Source organism: Calliopsis andreniformis, unplaced genomic scaffold (assembly GCF_051401765.1).
Source record: "Calliopsis andreniformis isolate RMS-2024a unplaced genomic scaffold, iyCalAndr_principal scaffold0022, whole genome shotgun sequence".
Classification (NCBI taxonomy): domain Eukaryota; kingdom Metazoa; phylum Arthropoda; class Insecta; order Hymenoptera; family Andrenidae; genus Calliopsis; species Calliopsis andreniformis.
Genome location: NW_027480432.1, coordinates 12,422,549 through 12,440,120, shown reverse-complemented (window position 1 = coordinate 12,440,120; position 17,572 = coordinate 12,422,549). Strand labels below are relative to the sequence as shown.

The 17,572-nt window shown below is 30.9% G+C and overlaps 1 protein-coding gene across 4 annotated transcripts in view; it reads right to left on the bottom strand.

Annotated features, from left to right (window-relative positions):
- Positions 1 to 7,023: 7,023 nt before the first annotated feature.
- Amph (amphiphysin) overlaps positions 7,024 to 17,572 on the bottom strand; it is a 28,561-nt gene continuing 18,012 nt past the window's right edge. Inside the window, exons 4-9 of one of the 4 annotated variants that reach the window (XM_076390529.1) lie at positions 12,716 to 12,988; positions 11,595 to 11,713; positions 11,248 to 11,291; positions 10,264 to 10,455; positions 8,305 to 8,483; positions 7,024 to 7,756 (exon numbers count right to left, since the gene is read on the bottom strand). In XM_076390529.1, the coding sequence (XP_076246644.1) occupies positions 7,676 to 7,756; positions 8,305 to 8,483; positions 10,264 to 10,455; positions 11,248 to 11,291; positions 11,595 to 11,713; positions 12,716 to 12,988 (888 nt within the window). In that variant the 3' untranslated portion in view covers positions 7,024 to 7,675. The remainder of the gene's footprint in view (positions 7,757 to 8,304; positions 8,484 to 10,263; positions 10,456 to 11,247; positions 11,292 to 11,594; positions 11,714 to 12,715; positions 12,989 to 17,572) is intronic. The other 3 variants (XM_076390530.1, XM_076390531.1, XM_076390532.1) reach the window with 3 other exon arrangements.

The window sequence follows — 17,572 nt, the reverse complement described above, 5'->3', positions numbered from 1 at the left end:
CACGGAGAACGGAACAGCGCTGCTTTGGATATAGGTTATATTCTCCGCGCAAAGGAGAGGTTATGTTCGATGTAGTGAAGAATTCTAGGGGAGAAAACAGAGAACACTAGCATCATCCAGAAAATTTAGCCACTAGGCCACTGTGTTAGCTTGCTTCTTGGATCCTAGAAGCGTTTTCTTTAGAGGATTAAGAAAATTGAAAACTGAAATTTCAGAAATTTGTCTATGTGAATAAAATAACACAATTGTTGTTCGATATTTAATTAAATTGTTCCAAGAATTTTTTAAATCCTTTCATTCAATAATTAATTCATTAAGTTCTGCAGATCTGTTGACTGTACGTACATATTTATTCGAAAAAGTTGAATAACGCGACATAAACTACAATTCAATGTTTAATAAAGTTATTCTAAATTTTTTTACAAAACATCTCTCATACATAAATGTAGGTATTAAATCCATTGCACTCATTTATTTTACTATTGAACCTTAATTTATTAATTTGTAAATTAAGGTAATAAAGCAATCTATAATTAAATGTTAAATAAAATTATTCCAAAATTGTAAACAAAGCATCTCATATACAAATTTAGTTGTTATTTTACTATTATTTGTTAAAATTTCATTATCTAGTTTAAAAATAAAATAACGTAATGTAACCCACAATTCGATATTCAATTAAATTCTTCCGAATTCTTCTTAAAAAAAACCTCCTATAAATAAATTTACTTCCATTGTACTTACTATTTGAATTTTTTTCATCTTACTCTGTTATTTTTTGTTAAAATTTTGTACATTTATAAATAAGACAAATTAGAATTCGATATTCAAAGTAATTGTAAAATAAATTTTTTCAAAATAACAAGATTTCATGTATTAATAATAGATTAAAGAAACATAACAATAAATGAATAAATTAGAATTAGATTAGAATGAATAAGTTTTACAAAATGTAGCACAATGTTTAATATTTTTTTCTAATAAAACATACCATTAAAAATACAGAATCGAGATTTCAGTGGCATGGTCAAACCTTGACATCCTTTAATAATAAGATTAAATTCACTATATAAGGTTTCACAAAGTCCATAATACATATCCATTGCATTCTTTAGATCGAGAATCAAGAGCAAAAGTTATGTCACCATATGTAATCTCCCTATTCTTATTTATTTATTTATTTTTCCTTCAGTTTTCATCAACATTTATTTTATATTTTTTGTACAATTCAACGGTTTTCTTTTTTAAATTAGAATTATAAAAGAGATCATTATAATAAAAACATTTGCTAATACATTACATAAAAATATTTATTTATTTTTAATATTTTCCTATATTTAATTATTATATACGTAAAGTAATCATTGTTGGTAGAAAATTCAGAGTAAAACATTAAACAAGAATAAGAATTTATTTTAATTTATTTTTCTCATACATGTGACGATTTTTAATTTTGTGATTCTTCGTTATGAAATATTACTAAGTTCCCATAAATTTACAGAAAATAATTTAAAATAGATTGATACAAGGAAGACATTATTCAACGTTTATTATTAAACACTTATTCTACAAACCAGTAATCATTATTTATATACCAGTAATTTATTATAATCGCCTTCAATCCGTATGTGTGTGCGCGCGCGCGCGTTCACACATACATATGCATATACATGTACATATATATGCATCAAGATTGCAAATTTTTAATAACATAAATAACAGGACATAAAAATGAGAAATGATATAACAATAAAATTGATTGCTCCACTGCTACACTAAATTACAGATCTCACTATTCGAATATTTTCGGGTGCATTACAATCCTAATCAGTATCAATGTTGCTTATACATTATATTATGTTAATGAATAATAAAACGTAAAGAAGACAAGTAGCTATTATTTTGTTAATTATAATACTAATTTACCACGTTTACTTCTAGGAATAAAAAATACTATAGAAAAAATTATTTTCTGTGATATTTAATAAATACTTTTCATACTATTCTTCGAGTACATAAATTAAAAAGTAGAATACTTGATATGACGATTTTGAACTACATTATTATATTTTCTTATTTATAATACTCTTGACGAAATATATTTTCCTTTTCCACTTGAAAAAGTGTTTGTTTTATATACTTCTTATCTTCTTTAGGTTACTTAAATGCATTTCCTTATTTCTCGAAAAATTGAAAAAGTTGTTCACATTAGTACCGTTAAAATAGACATGTTATTTAAAAAATAGTGCTAATTATTGTTCATTTCAGACACACATTTGTTAAATACAGAAATTTCTATTTAGTAATTGCTTTTGAGGAGTTAAATCACCCTGACCGCTTTTAAAAATAGATTACATTTAGAAATTTCATTTACTAAATGAAGAATTTCGATTTTGGGTTTATTTTCCAATTTTTTTTCTCCTGAATTTTGTTCCACATTTTTGCTTTAAAAAAGTTGTAAAACAAAGCTAAAAGTTGGTTTAATATCAGTAGAAAGATTTAGAATTTTTTTCTTAATAATTTGTTACGAAAAAAATTCAGGTTAAAAAAGCATAAATTACGCCTAAGATGAATTGCCACGATAGTGACGAAACGTAGTATGAGATACTGTATTTCATAGCCGTATATTGTGTGAAGGAAGGTGATGGTCGGTATGTACGGTTGCAGATGTTGGGGGTATCAACGTTCGTGACATAGATGTCACAAGCATAGAAATAGTTAAAGAAGCGGTTCACATGACGAAAGGATACAAATTCATTAGAACTGACAAATATGTCAATTTACCTAATACGCGATTGTGCGTAGATGAAAAGAATTCTCAATGTAGCAAATTTATTTCACGTTACGTCTTGTGCCAATCAGAGTTTGCAAAGGTAAGGCAAACGGACAGCAAAGGGCTACAAACAATTAAGGCTTCTGATTGATCGGACATTTCACCATCAAAACGTATGTGATATGCTGAAAGAGGAAGAAAAAGTCAGTCATCGCTCAAATATAATAACTAACGGATGACACTATCGATGCATACAGGATCTCACGTACCAGAATCACTGATGTTGGAAGAACAAGGCTATTTAGATTTATAGCATAGTAACTGTCCCAGACCTTGCGTATAGGACTTTATCTGCGCCCTAATCGACTACTTCAACCTACACTTGTGGTGTAGTGTTGTTTTTCATAAAACAGATAATTTGATTACTGATTACCGTTACTGTTTACCTGACTTACCTCGGTTCAACGAATTTGATATTTGATATCAAGTCAGGTATAACTTGATGTTCACAATTCGAGGTTCGAGACCTGATTAAGACCAATCGCGATACGAAATTATGTAACAGTTCTGTTAAGGCAGTGCTGTCCAAACAAGGGTTTGCGAGCAGTATGCCCAGTAAATTCCTCCCCGAGAGGGAAAGGCGAATCTGCCGGAAGTTCCAAGCTTCCCCGGTAGCCTACGCTAAGCGAGTAGGGGGTGCTTGCGAGCCCTGTGGGCTCTGCCACTCCTGTTTCCGTTGTCAAGGACACCACGCGACGCCATGAAGACCGACATGATATGTTAATATCCTTGTTTATAAAAAAGCTCAAACACTATGAATGACGTACGTACTGGTGAAGTAATATAATGGTTTTAAAGGGGAACCAGGCGAGTGAGGGCCCCTACACTGGACAGCGCCGCTTTAAAGAGTACAAGAATATAAGACTCAAGAGTGGAAGAGGAGACATGTAAAAAATCCCCTCAACTTGATCGCGAGCGATCTACAGGAAGAGTAAAAGACACCCTCCATGATGATTTTTGAAGCAAGTTAAATAGTTTTAGAGATGTTAGAGTCAAGCTCTCAAGACACTGATGTTCTATCGGATTCGAGTGATGTATCAGGTGCGAGAAATTCTTTGGAAGTATTGGCTACACTAAAAATCATGATCTCCAAACCATTAGTTGGAGCTGGATCTAATGATATGGACTTCATGAGTATCAAGACAGATCGTGGTTTAGTATCCCATCCTGATTACAAAATATACTTTCAAATGACATACAACAGTGTGAACAGGAGATGGTTCACAGGACTGACGTGATGTAATTAACTCTCGCTGGCTGGGTCCACTTGGACTCTGAGTCTATCGCTCGCGGTTATAAATCATAAACGGTTCGTCGTACGAGAGTTAGTATAGATAAGAGAAATGGTATATTCAAGACTAAAGACCTGGAGACTATGGAAGTGACTACAACTGACCTAAACACTAGAAAAATCGTCGGGTTTAATTTTTATAGGCTTAACATCGCTGCACTTCTACGGTACTGGATTTATACATACTAAAAAATCTATGAAATCCAAAGAAGTAAAGGACAATGATGAAACCTAAATGATTAGCTCATATGTGACACGGTAAGATGACCCTTCTTTCTCACTTATTTGGGTACAATACAATGTCGTCTGCACTGGGAGCATGATGAGGCTTAGAGCAACTTGGATATATATTGTTAGTATGGCCTTGTCAGTCAGTCTCAAGGGCATGCTACTCAAAATTGACTTATTGTTAAATTTAGTATTAAGTTCCTGTCTCCTTTCCTGCAACGAATCTTGAGACACAGATTGCACCATTATGGGAGTTTTCAATCAATGACATGGTACAAGGGTACAACTTAGCAGCTTTTTATAAAATAACCTCTGATTGGACTTGGAAATTGAAGAATCTTGATGAATTTGAAGCTGTTCCTTAGAAGGTTACAAACTACAGAACATTTTACCTTAAGCCTTACGTAATTATTAAGTTGTCTACAAGCATGTCCTATATCACTGTTTCATACTGAATGTTGTATTTGTGATAGAGCCCTTGACAAAGTTAACAAGAAAGAATATACTCTGGACCTGGGGAACAGAACAAAAGCATTTATTTGCCAAACATGAGACATGTCTAATCAGTTTACCGATTCTTGGTCAAGTGCAATTCTACTGGATAGGATAGCGAAAACGAACACCCAGTAGAATACTTCATTCGGTTCCTCACTGCAGCTGAAAGAAATTATTTCACGACGGAACGAGAAACACTTGTGATTGTATGGGCTTTAGATAAATTTCGAGGTTATATTGAAGAAGCTGATACAACCCTCATATCCGATCACCAACCATTGTATTGGCTAATGTTTTTAAAGACTATTAGCAGACAACTAGCCAGGTTACTATAAGCTTTCAACCTTAAAATAAAGTACATTCCAGGAAGATTGAATGTAGTATCCGACCTGTCACGATAACCACACCCTGGTGATGATAAAGAAGAGACCCTGAATGATCTATGTGTCGTATCAATAGACTTACCAAATCGTGGTGCTGTGGAAACTAGAAGGCAGCAAATGGAGGATGAAGAGTTACGGAAGATAATCGAGATCTTGACGATAATCGGTCTTGAGAAGACCAACCGGGATGAAGATTCTTTACATTGACTTCCAAACGATACATTACATCAAATGGTGTACTGTATCGCTATGAACTTAATGCTGGAACTAAACAGGCTTAGTTAGTGATTCCAGCACACGAGAAGAAGATAGTATTACAAGAATATCATGATGTACTAACGTATACTACGGAACAGAACACACTATTAAAAGAACAGGTGAATGTTCCTATTGGCCAACTACGAGGCAAGAGATTCGAAAATAATTGGAAAAAAAATGTACACTTAAATTAATATTATAAAAAAATCGAAATTCTCTATTTAGTAATAGAGATTAATTATCAATATATAATTATCGATAATTACCCACGTACGGAATACTGCATTGTGTTGGCACATTTCCATTATTTAAAACCTGCAGAATTACAAAATTGCAAATTAGACAACAAAATGATCCATACAAATATTAAATATTAAATTAAAAAGCAATTTTCATACTTCACTTTTTTTATCTTTTCAAGAATAATAAAACAAGATGTATGTTATAATAAATGATAAATTAATAAATTAAATCTTGTTTTAACCATTGACAATTTTTCTTTTTTTTTTAAAATGATTATGTATTTTTTCGAGTATCAATGGAATGTTTATATGTTCAAATGAAAATGAAAATGAAAATTCTATAAATAAATCTACAAATTCTATATTAAAGTGAAGCATGATATGCAATTATTATTATTATTATTATTATTATTGTTGTTATATTACAATAATAAAATTAAATTATTGATTATTATAATAGAGTGAACCATATGCAAATTTTTAAAAATTTGTTAGGATCTGGCTCTGCCTGTCTATCTTTTTTTATTTTTTATTGTTATTTTTCGTTTGTTTTTCTTCATATTGGTCCACTTCGTAAATTATAAATATATAAACATGTATTTCTTTTTTTGTTTCGTTAGTGTGACAATGGATCAATCTTTCAACCATAAAACTTTCGTTTATAAAATAATAAACAATCCAACATTCTCTCAGTTCAATACAATAAAATAAAAAGACACGCAGAAATCAGTGAAATCTGAAGTTTCTGGTCTCCTTTTGTTTCCACTTTATGTAAATACAATTAATTTTATTTTTAAATATGAGATTTCTTTGAATAAAACTATTTCTAATGAGTATTTTTACTATGAATTTTCTATTTTCTTTTTTCATCAATTGGACCATTTGCTGATATTTCTTTCTATTCTTAATAGTAATCTAATAAATAAAATGTTATTGTTTGATTCTTTTTCAGGTGACATATTATAAAAGAAAGAAAGATGTATCATCATAAATAATAAAATTTTAGAAATGAATTCTTGAATATAGAATTCTCAGTAGTAAATTATTATTATTACATAGAAAATTCTTAGAATTTAAAAAATTTTTAGATCTTAAAATTCTATAAAGTCTAAAAATTCTCAAAATTCTTCAAATAATTTTTTGTATTCTCATACTCTGTAATTATTAGCTTCCTTATTAATTTGTATCGAAAATTAATTAATGATATCCAGTTGTATCTCATGTTGGTCAATTCCATTTAAAAATTTGATATTAATATTCTTTTTAATGTAAGAGATTTTAACTCACTTTTTCTGTGAACTTAAATGTAGATTGAGAACTTAAATTTTAATATTTTAGAAATTCAATTATCGCAGATTTGCTAATTCTCTGCAGAAAAATGGTATTGAAGTGACTTAATTCTTAACAATAATTTCAGTGACCATAAAATGATCTAAAAATCGATAATTCCTATGTACAATTTCATAAAATAATATTAATTTAATATAGATATAGATTCTTTTATATATATATATAATTATATTGCAAGTGTTTTAACTTATTTAATATATTAAATATTTCCTTTGAAATTCTGAATTCTAACCCTTTGCATTCGGCTAGTGCCTCTAAGGGGACATTATGGAGGCAAAGTCGTTCGAGTGCAAAGGGTTAGTTATATTCGTAGATTAGATAAACAAGAGAATAGTAAAGAACGAATGTTGGCACAGACAGTGGCTGGGTTAAGGCAACATGGGGCGGTTTTTCCTTCACAAAAAACTGTGAAAACTTTCTGAAACTACCTTTCAGAGCTATATTATCGCACCCCTTTCCTTCCCTAAGCCCTTCGATGTGTATTTTTATTTCCTTCATTTGATTTTCCTCTCTGTCTCTGATTTTTAATACCGAAACTAGTTCTTAAAATAGTGAAACGCTGTTTCCAGGGAGCCATTCAAATTCAGAGAATCTTTCACAGAGGTTTTGTGAAATTTGCTGGAAACATTCCCTTCTCATTCGTGTCCTCCTTGATGCCCATTAACCACCCTTGCTCCTGAAGCAGCCAAACATTTTCTTTAATTAAAATACAATTTAAGCCTAAGATTCCTATTCCATTCATAGTTATATTCTTTTATTGTTAATTATTCTGATTTTATTGTTAAGGTTGAGAATTATAAGACAGTTCTAGCTATAGAAAAGTATCAAGAAACTTTCAGACTTCAGACCCCCAAAATTTAGCTAAAATCCCTCGAAAATAATGAAGTTTAGAACATGAATCCTCTGTTTCTAAAGTTTAAATCCTAATTTGTATCCAATTCTTAATTATATGATTTCAGTGTTAATCATCATTCTAATATTTATTGTTAACTCGGGTCATAGAGGAGTATTCAATAATTATCATACCAGACTGCAAGAATTTTGGTAAAAGCCCTTAAAAATTGTAAAATTTGAAGTTCCAACCTTCAAAGAATTTTAAATAGAATATTCCAAAACAACTTTTCGAAAAATTTCAACAAACTTTGACTTTGACTTCAACTTTAACAAATATTACGATAGTTCTAAATTCCCATTAAAAAATTGTTTAAATATAAAAATACAGACCTGTTCTTCAGGATCATCATACTCTACCACTCGAATGATATCACCAACGTCAAATGATAGTTCGTCCATGTCTTCGCGTCTGTATTTATAAGTAGCCTTGACTCTGTACAGAACTCCTGGTGGTAAATTTTCAGTGGTCGCCCCTACAGAGAAATTGGTACCATTTTCATATTCCACCTCTAGAATCATCGAATCCGCCCATTAGTCATGGACCTGTATATCTTTTTTATTTATTTTCTTATTATTACTTTCTTAATTTCTGACCTTTTTTTATTCATCAACTAAGTTAGAATTTTTAAGTAACTTGGACATAAGTGCCAGTCAGAACTATCAAATTTATTTGACTTTTTTATTTTCCAGAGACAAGACCATGCAGAAATGGGCAGGCAATATTTTACTAATACAATATACAGGGTGTCCGAGAACTGATGATACAAGCGGAAAGAGAGTTATTCTACATGAAAAAATAACTCAAAAGTATGCAATAAAATTTGTTAATATCGTGTTTTGTTTCCGAGAAAATTGAGTTTCAATTACGATCAGGTACACAAGCGTACGAAAGTACAGTTTTGAGTGCTTAAAGGGTACACGAGGTAAGAGGAAACCTCATAATCTAACCACTGACTCTCTCTACGGTAAGCATTATCCTTCTTTCCCCATTTATCTCTCAAACCCCTAAAACTTTACTTTGATACACACGTCCTCGGTTGAAATTCGAAGTCAATTTGCTTGAAAATGAGTCATGATATCAACAAATTTTATTCTATTTTTGTCTTATTTTTTCATGTAAAATTACCCCTTTCCTGCTTGTATCACCAATTCTAAGACATCCTGTGTGTATATATGTATTATAATTATTTATAATATCAACAAAGACGAACAAGTTTCATGCAAGTAATAACTCATGCAATTTGATTTTTATTATTTCTGTTTATGTAAAAATATGTATCTATAAATATTATGAAAGTAGCGAATTTGTTAATAGAATTGAAAACAATTGAGAATTTTTACTATTATTATTCGTTTATTAAGGAATTAATCATTTTTATGGTTTTCACAGAATTCTACTTTTGCTAGTTTTAATACGATTTTAATTTTAATAGTTTTAATGCAATTCCACTTTTAACCGTTTGAGTGTTGAGGAGCACTATAGCGCTCTTCTTGTATCGTGCCAAAATTGCGGGGTCCGCGATAGCGTTTCTGTTTATCAGTATTAATTTTACATTTCTTAAAGCGAAAAGGAATGGTTGACGAACAAAAATGATGCATATAGGTCATCTATAACACCTACTCCAAGCAACAAATTTGCTCTTGAAGAATTACCTGGACGGAATTTGCGACGGTATGTAGAGTGCAATCACAAATATGGTAATAGAATTAGACGATCGAACTTGATTTGCTTTATTTGCAAAAAGAAAAAAAAAATTTCACGCGCTTTGTACAGTAAACCATTATTGCAACAAAAAATAAGCGAATTATAATTTTCTTACTGTTTTTCAAGAAATAAGTCAAAGTAAATTTATTTGAATAAGTGTTATTTTTTGTAATAACACAATATTTGTGATCTAATTAGATAACTACTCTTATTAATTTCTTTTCGTACACGCCGAATCACTTCCGCATTTTTGGTATATATCCACAAAATTTGTTTAGCACTCAAACGGTTAATCATTTTAATAGAATCCTACTTTGAATAGAGAATTTACTCAAATCTTTTTTTTGTCATTTTAATTAGAAAATTACTCTTCCAAAGCAAACTCATTTCTCATCTCTAAAAATAAAAAATTCTGATTTTTTATCTTTGTAAAGTTGCGAATTTTTTTGTAAATTCTTCAAGTCCATTCAGCAAAATAAATATGTTGATACAAATTCTTCGTCCTAAAGTTTGTAATCACTCATTAATCAATTAATTTATTATTTTATAAAATTTGCTCCCATTTAACCGATTATTCTACTTACCAACAGGAATATCGTACAACTCTTCGACTCGTTTAGAGGCCGCAGTTTGCAGAGAGGCGTCCTGATTATTCAGGGAATTATCATTGCTGTTAGCATTGCTGTTAGCATTGCTGTTAGCATTGCTGTTAGCATTGCCATTCAATTGACTGGTTGGCGACGAGTTTCTCGCTGCTGGAGCTGAGTCCTCCACAGCTGTAACACGCAACAAAAAGCAAACTCAAACTCAAACTCAAACAAATATTTAGCCACTTAATTGAGCCATTTTTGGAAGTCAAACTAATTGACTCCATTTTCTATGAAAAAAATCTATTTTATTCTGGAAGAAACTTTTTCTGGGAAAGAATTTCTTTTTTTCAATCCTGTGATCAGGATTTCAGACTATGAAGCCTCTATTTATTTTCCTTTGAATTCCTAAAATTACTATTATTTCAAATAACAAATGGTCCAAAATCAATTATTTCAAAAAGTTATTTCTTATATTAATTTCAAAGAAAATTTACCCAATTCTGGACTGTACTGTTGCATATACTGTAATTTTGTTTTGATCAATTTGGGAAATGATTTCATTTGTTCATTTTCTTTGAAAAAATGGTTTCAAATTTTTTATTAATAATATATAGATCTGACTTGGCCCAGGCCTTATTCCAGGGTCAGGAACCAGGCCTATTCAGCTCAAACCTTAAAACTTCAATATCTAAGAGACAAAATTAAACTATTTTTTACTTGTCTGCTTATTATTTATTATTATTTCTCGTTATTTATCCTACCCTGGCTATTCTCCATTTTTCTTTCTTAATGAAGTCAATTAATTTACCATATGAACAGCTCAATTCTAGGTATTCTACGACCTCTTATGTGGCACAATTATATTACAAACATGCACAAGAAGACATTAGTGAAAGAAAATTAGTCAACGATCAAAAAACACAGAAAAACAAAAAATAACAAGAACAATCTATAACTTTCAATTTATATTATATTTACCTGGGGAGATGTTGTTCTGAGCTGGCTGTGTATTAATTATTAAGCTGTAACAAATAAGTAAATTATTTTATCTCTTAATAATTTACAGTGGCGATAAAAAGAAAACTTAAAATTGATTTTTGTACATGTATGTTATATTAATAGATATTTAACTTTATATTGACAAGAGTTATTCATTTTGAGGTATCTTCACATTCTACATCATTTTCTTTTGTAATATTAACGTATTCCTTCATTTTTCTAGCGTTTTAAACATTTTTTTGTCCACCATTGTATATTTAATCCTATTAATGCATTTAGAATAATATTTTAATCTTAATAATGTCTTTAGGGTAATTTTTACGTACGAAGAATTAGCATTGGGTGATTTCGGAGACTGCGGTTCTGTATTTTTCTTTAATGTGTACGATCCTCTCTGACTTTCGTTGGCCAATTTATCCACTATCGCTTCTAGCTCAGAATATACCTACAATGTAAGAACAATTTTTAGTTATTTATAATTGTATATTTATATTTAAAGTTACATAAAGGAAATTTTCAAATAAAAATCCTGCTCCACTTGAAAGTAATCTCGTAATATTTTGAACTAATTTCTAATTCAGATCTCATAACTAGGACAACGATATTTTAATCGTATTTCATTTTAATTGTGCGTTAACTGTTGATATTTTTAGTTTAATTAATACTTTAATTGTAATTATATTTCATTATCTTATTCAATAATCCATGTCTCCTTCTATTATTTCATACACTTTCAACTAATTGCAATAATTCAGAGAAGAATATTACTTTGTTAAATAATAAATAGAGACCTTGATTATTCAATGAGCAATTAAATGAAATAATTACGTTTTAAGTTTTGAATCATAATTCACGTCAAAATCCTACTTTTACAACGTAAAAAAAATTTTCAAATAAAAGTAATGTTGATTCGTTCCTTTGAAAATAATTCTTTTCTGAATTGGCGATTTTAATAAATAACATTAATACTTTGGATTTTGAACTTTGAATCACAATTCAAACAAAAATCTTACTTCGTCAGTTTCCTAAGATTCAAATTTCTAACATTAAAGGTGTCAATCTTCAGACTATTCTTCAATCTTAAATATCTTGAATCTTAGACAGTTTTATATTTCTAAAGTATTAAAATTCCAGTTTTCTACTTTTCCAGTTACTTAAAATTTAAATTAATTTTTATTCTGAATAATTTAAATCAAAAAATATTAATTTAAATAAATATTTATTAATTTATTACTTAATTAACAAATAACATCAAAAGATCTGAAATTAAAAAATTATTTAAAAAAGTAACAGAGAGTCCGTTGATTTTTTCTCTCTTTACTTCTAAAAATACGTCCCTTTATTATTTCACAAATTTTGAACCAATTTGAATAATTTAGAGAATAATTCACATGAAAATTGTACTTTTTCAATTTCTTAAAATTCAAGTTGAATTTCCTCATCTTACCTTAGCACTTTCAGTATGAAAAACTTGCTCCGCGGCGAACAGAGTCTGCAAATTGGTAACTAAAAAAAGGACTCTTGAATCATACAAAGCAGGCAGTTCGTCGTGCAGCTCAGAATTCAGCTGTTCATATGTGCGTTTTGCTTCTTCTAAGAGTTCCTTCCCTCTAGAGACTTTCAGCTCATCTCGTTTCCTTGGATTACACTGGAGGGATTGGAAATTGTGCCTCTGGCTGTCGTAGTCCACTAACTTTCGGCCGCGTTTGTCGATCTTTTTCTAGAAATTTTCAGGAATTTGAGATTTGTGAGAAAATTGGACAATCTGGGTGTAATCAAGTGTCTATTCTTGGGGAAAAGTATAGAGGAGACCAGAGACAGACGTAACATGGGTCGAATGTAACAAACGTTATAAAATAAATACCAATTGATCAATTATATTTTGTGCTTCCATCTTTGCATGCCATTTTCATTTCTCCTCCGCCTTAATTTTCGGGAACATGTGACAATAAGCGGTTCTTCGTATTTTAGCGTCTTATTGAAATAGTATATTAAAAGTAAATTTGTAGAGTCTGTTTCAACTACGTATCCCTTTGTTTTAGGTTCATAAAATCCTTTGATCTTTTTAGATTGTATTCAATAGATACTGACCTTATAGGTAGGCATAAAAACTGTTATGATTATAAATTAGATTAGTATGTAGAAGAACACGTCCATGAGAAATGCTGCTAGTAACAGTAGTAACAAGTAGCAACGAGTTGTTACTTTTGTCCTGATTGTAACTTGCAACTTTCTTCTATACTTTTTGCTTTAACGGATATGATATTTGAATACAATACTTATGAAAAGTATTTGTTAAGGGAGTACAATCTGATATGCCAGAGCGGCGACATTACCGATAAAATTAGGCAAAAATATGGGTTTACGCTCTAAGACTTTTCGTCCTTATGATAGAAGATTTTGAACTGGGAATGGATTCACTCAAAATCAAAAAAGTTCAATGCAACGCAGTCAACTCGTGATTTATCGAAATTCTGCTGATATTTAGTACTGCGAGGGTTACAAAATACAGCAAAAATCTATCACTCACAGCTATGGAATTCAAGCCTTTTTATGTAATTTAGAGGGTTGTTTTGAACGAAATCATGAGTTGACTGCGTTGCGTTGAACTTTTTTCTTTCCTATGAATCCTTTCCAAGCTCAAAATCTTCTCATGTAGGGACTAAAAGCTGGGTTATCGATAAAACAGAATAAAAAATGTGACAAATTTAGTTGGGCTTTTGCGAACCAGGCGGCGCCTAGTTTGGAAGGTTGCCGATGTGGAATCGGAATCTCTGATACCCAAATTGGCAATGCGAGTTACTGAAAATTTCCTTCTCTACTATACACATCACCGCAGGAGTCGCGTGTACATGAGCTCGGCGCTTCGGGCCACTTCGGACAGTTTCGGAAAGTCAAAAGAGAAAGCATATGTAAAGTGAACCTTACTCTCTCGCTCTTGAAACTGAAACGTTGTCCAGTTGTCCACGTCGCAGACAAGCGGCACGAGCCATGTGGGATCTTTTCGAACGTCCAAATATTTTCACTTTCCAATTTACAGTTAGAAGAGGATTCTTCGGTGTGATCCTCAGAGGGTTGTATGAAATTTTGTGGGATGAATCTAGAAATTAAACGATGACATTTTGTGGAATACCTCGTGCCAATGCGTATTTCTTGTTAACAATTAAAACCGATCTATATACAGGTTTTAGTAGGATGCGTGGTACAATCGCGAAAAACGTCTATATGTAAAAATAAACTGAAAATAACGACCGCTATATATATATCAAGGCCGAAAATAGTAAGGTGCATATAGAATAGACGAATTTTTAAATTTAATTTTCCCGAAAACTAAGTGCCTCATAAAATGAATTAAATATTAAGAATACAATCTTCCCGAAAACTAAGTACCTCATAAAATGGATTGTGTTCTTTGTTTTCGGTTTATTTTTGTACGTATGTAAAATCATCCTCTTATCATATCATAGTTTAGAATCATAGTTTCATTATAAGTAACGTCCCAGGTTCGATACCCAGTATTCTTTTTAAATATTTAAATTGCATGTAACAGTATTTTACAAATATTGTAATTTCTTTAGACAAATTTTCGTTTATAAATACATATCTAACAGAGAGGTACATACATTTGAACTTTTTTCTGCTTTTTTCTCTGTATTTTATTGAGGAATTTCCACTGCCTAAGTCCTAGATGCAGCGTCGAATACGCATAACGTTTCCGTGTTTATGTGATTTACTGCATTTGTTTTCTTATATGTTGTGTGTGGTTGTGTGCGTTGGACGCAGCAGCGACTGGCTGTAACGTCAGACACGTTATTTTAATTTTCTGCAAATACATGCACATGTATATGTATACATATGTATATGCGCAATATGTACTTATTGTGGAGAAAAGTTCAAACATATTCATTAGATATGCATTTACGAATGAAAATTTATATACAAAAATTACAGTATTTATGAAGTAATATTATGTACAATTTCAATATTTAAAAACAAAAAAAGAAAAAAAGGAAAAAAAAAGGAAGAAACAGGAAAGTCGTTTCTATACTGAGTATTAAACACAGGGTCTGGCATTTAGAAAGAAATCATCATCCACAGCTACCCAACAGCCTTTCTTGAGGCTATTATTATTTTCTAAGTACATATATACGGGCTTGTTTTAATTGTTCATAAAAAATACACATAGAGATATTTTCCATAATGTCATCGCGTGATTTATCCCTCTTCCCACTTATTTCTCAAAATTTCATAAAAATTTCTGGGCACCGCATCAGTAGCGGATTTACGCACATGCGCTAGGTAGTTGCCTCGGGATCCATAAGACAGGGACCCCCCATGCAACAATAAAAATATTCATCATTTAACCAAGAATTCCATATGTGTAAAAAATATGAAGCAAATCGAATGAAAGTTTACGGAGTTATTATTAGCTTTTAACACCTAGAGTGAAGATTATTGTAGCTATATTATTATCGCAATAAATATGAAACAGATGTCTTTTCAAATTCTTGATTTAAATATTCCTAATTTTATGTATATTTAATTTTAAAAATAAAAATAAAGCAATACATATTCTGTATAATTTATTTATTTTAACGAGGCTCTAGAAATTTGGAACGTCTCGAGCCTCTTGAAGACTAGATCAGCCGCTGCCCCCTTTTACAAATCGAAAAAAGGAAGTATTTGGGCAAATGAAAAGATTGTGCCTGGCTCGTGTCGCTTGCCGGCAACTTGAACAGTTGAATCTCTTGTTTCAAAAGCGAGAGAGTAAGGATCACATCTGCCTTCTCTCTCGACTTGTCGCAACTGTCCGAAATGCCAAGCTCACGTACACGTGGCTGGTATAGTACTATATGCAATGGAGGGGGAAATTTTCTAACTCACGTTTCCAATTTGGAACCATAGAGTAACTCCATCTCGCCTTCATTAGACAGCCGCGTTGTCTTGTAGGTAATACTATTCCTATAACGAAAACTGTAACAGCAGATATCGACCTGTCAATCTCGAAAAGTCATGTGACTACCGTACCCCCTTAAGTGACATTTTCTACACTTTGCAGATGAGTGATTTTGAAGTCTGAAACAGAACACTACAAAATAACAAAAAAGAGTGATAAAATCGGTGTAGTAAACGTTTTTCAATACAATTATTGGAAACTACGCAATAACTTTGAATTTCTCGTTAATTTGTCAAATTATTCTCCCGCTTCATATGGGTTTGTCAAATTATTTCTCTGTATACCCATTAGGAAAATAGTTATTCTTAAGCTATTCTTCATATCTTGAGACTTGTCAAGATTTTCAGCTTTTCAACTTTACGACATAAATGAAAAACAGAAAATGGACAAAAATGGACTTATTAAGTTCTTCAAATACGGAAGTACCGTTTATAGAATGTCCCACATTCGTAACAGAAAAACAGATTGTGGACTGGCTGCTTAAATATCTATATTAATTTTATGTTGATATTTATTCTTATTTTTATCTTCAAAATAAGTAGAAATACTTTTCAGAAGTATTTTTTCTAGTACTTAATTTAATTCTCAAACTTAAATAGAATGTGACCATTGTTCCTACCTCATATCATTGAATATTACTTTTATCCCTAGGGTCCCTAGGGATAGGGATAAAAGTAACAAATGGCATACTTTAAAAAAAGGTTTATTTAAAAAAATTGGTGTAATATATTGCTACTTTGTTTGCTTCACTACGTTGTTTAATACTGTATGCCTACTGTACTGTTCGACCTTCTTAAAACTTGTATGAAAGTTAGAAGTTACAAAGTTACAAACCCAAATTGTTACGTTTGTCCCTGGTTGCCCCTAAAAAATAATAAAAGGAAATAGAAAAGTTTGGTTTCTTTAGGGGCAATGGAATGGATACATTTAGTAAAAAGCGTAAAAAATAGGAAGAAAGAAGTAACACTACGCAGAAAATAGAGCAATAATAAGTAATATGCAATTGAAATGTAGAGAAATAATAAGAGAGTGCAGAAATAATGACAACTAATAAAAAACAACAAGAAATATTCCAGGAATTCTAGAAATCTAATAAATTCTATACAAAATCTAGTAGAGCTTAGTGAAATTTAGTAAAATTTATTAAGAATCTATTACAATCCAATTAAAAATTTATTAAAACCTAGTACATAATCGTAACAATCTTAAAAGTTTAGTAATCTCGAAATTTACCAATATATCTAAAAATCTGGAAACCAAGTAATCTACTATAATAATCTATGAAATTACTCGTGTAGGTATCTCACTTTGCATGTACAAAGAAACAAACGTTTATCAATCTTAATT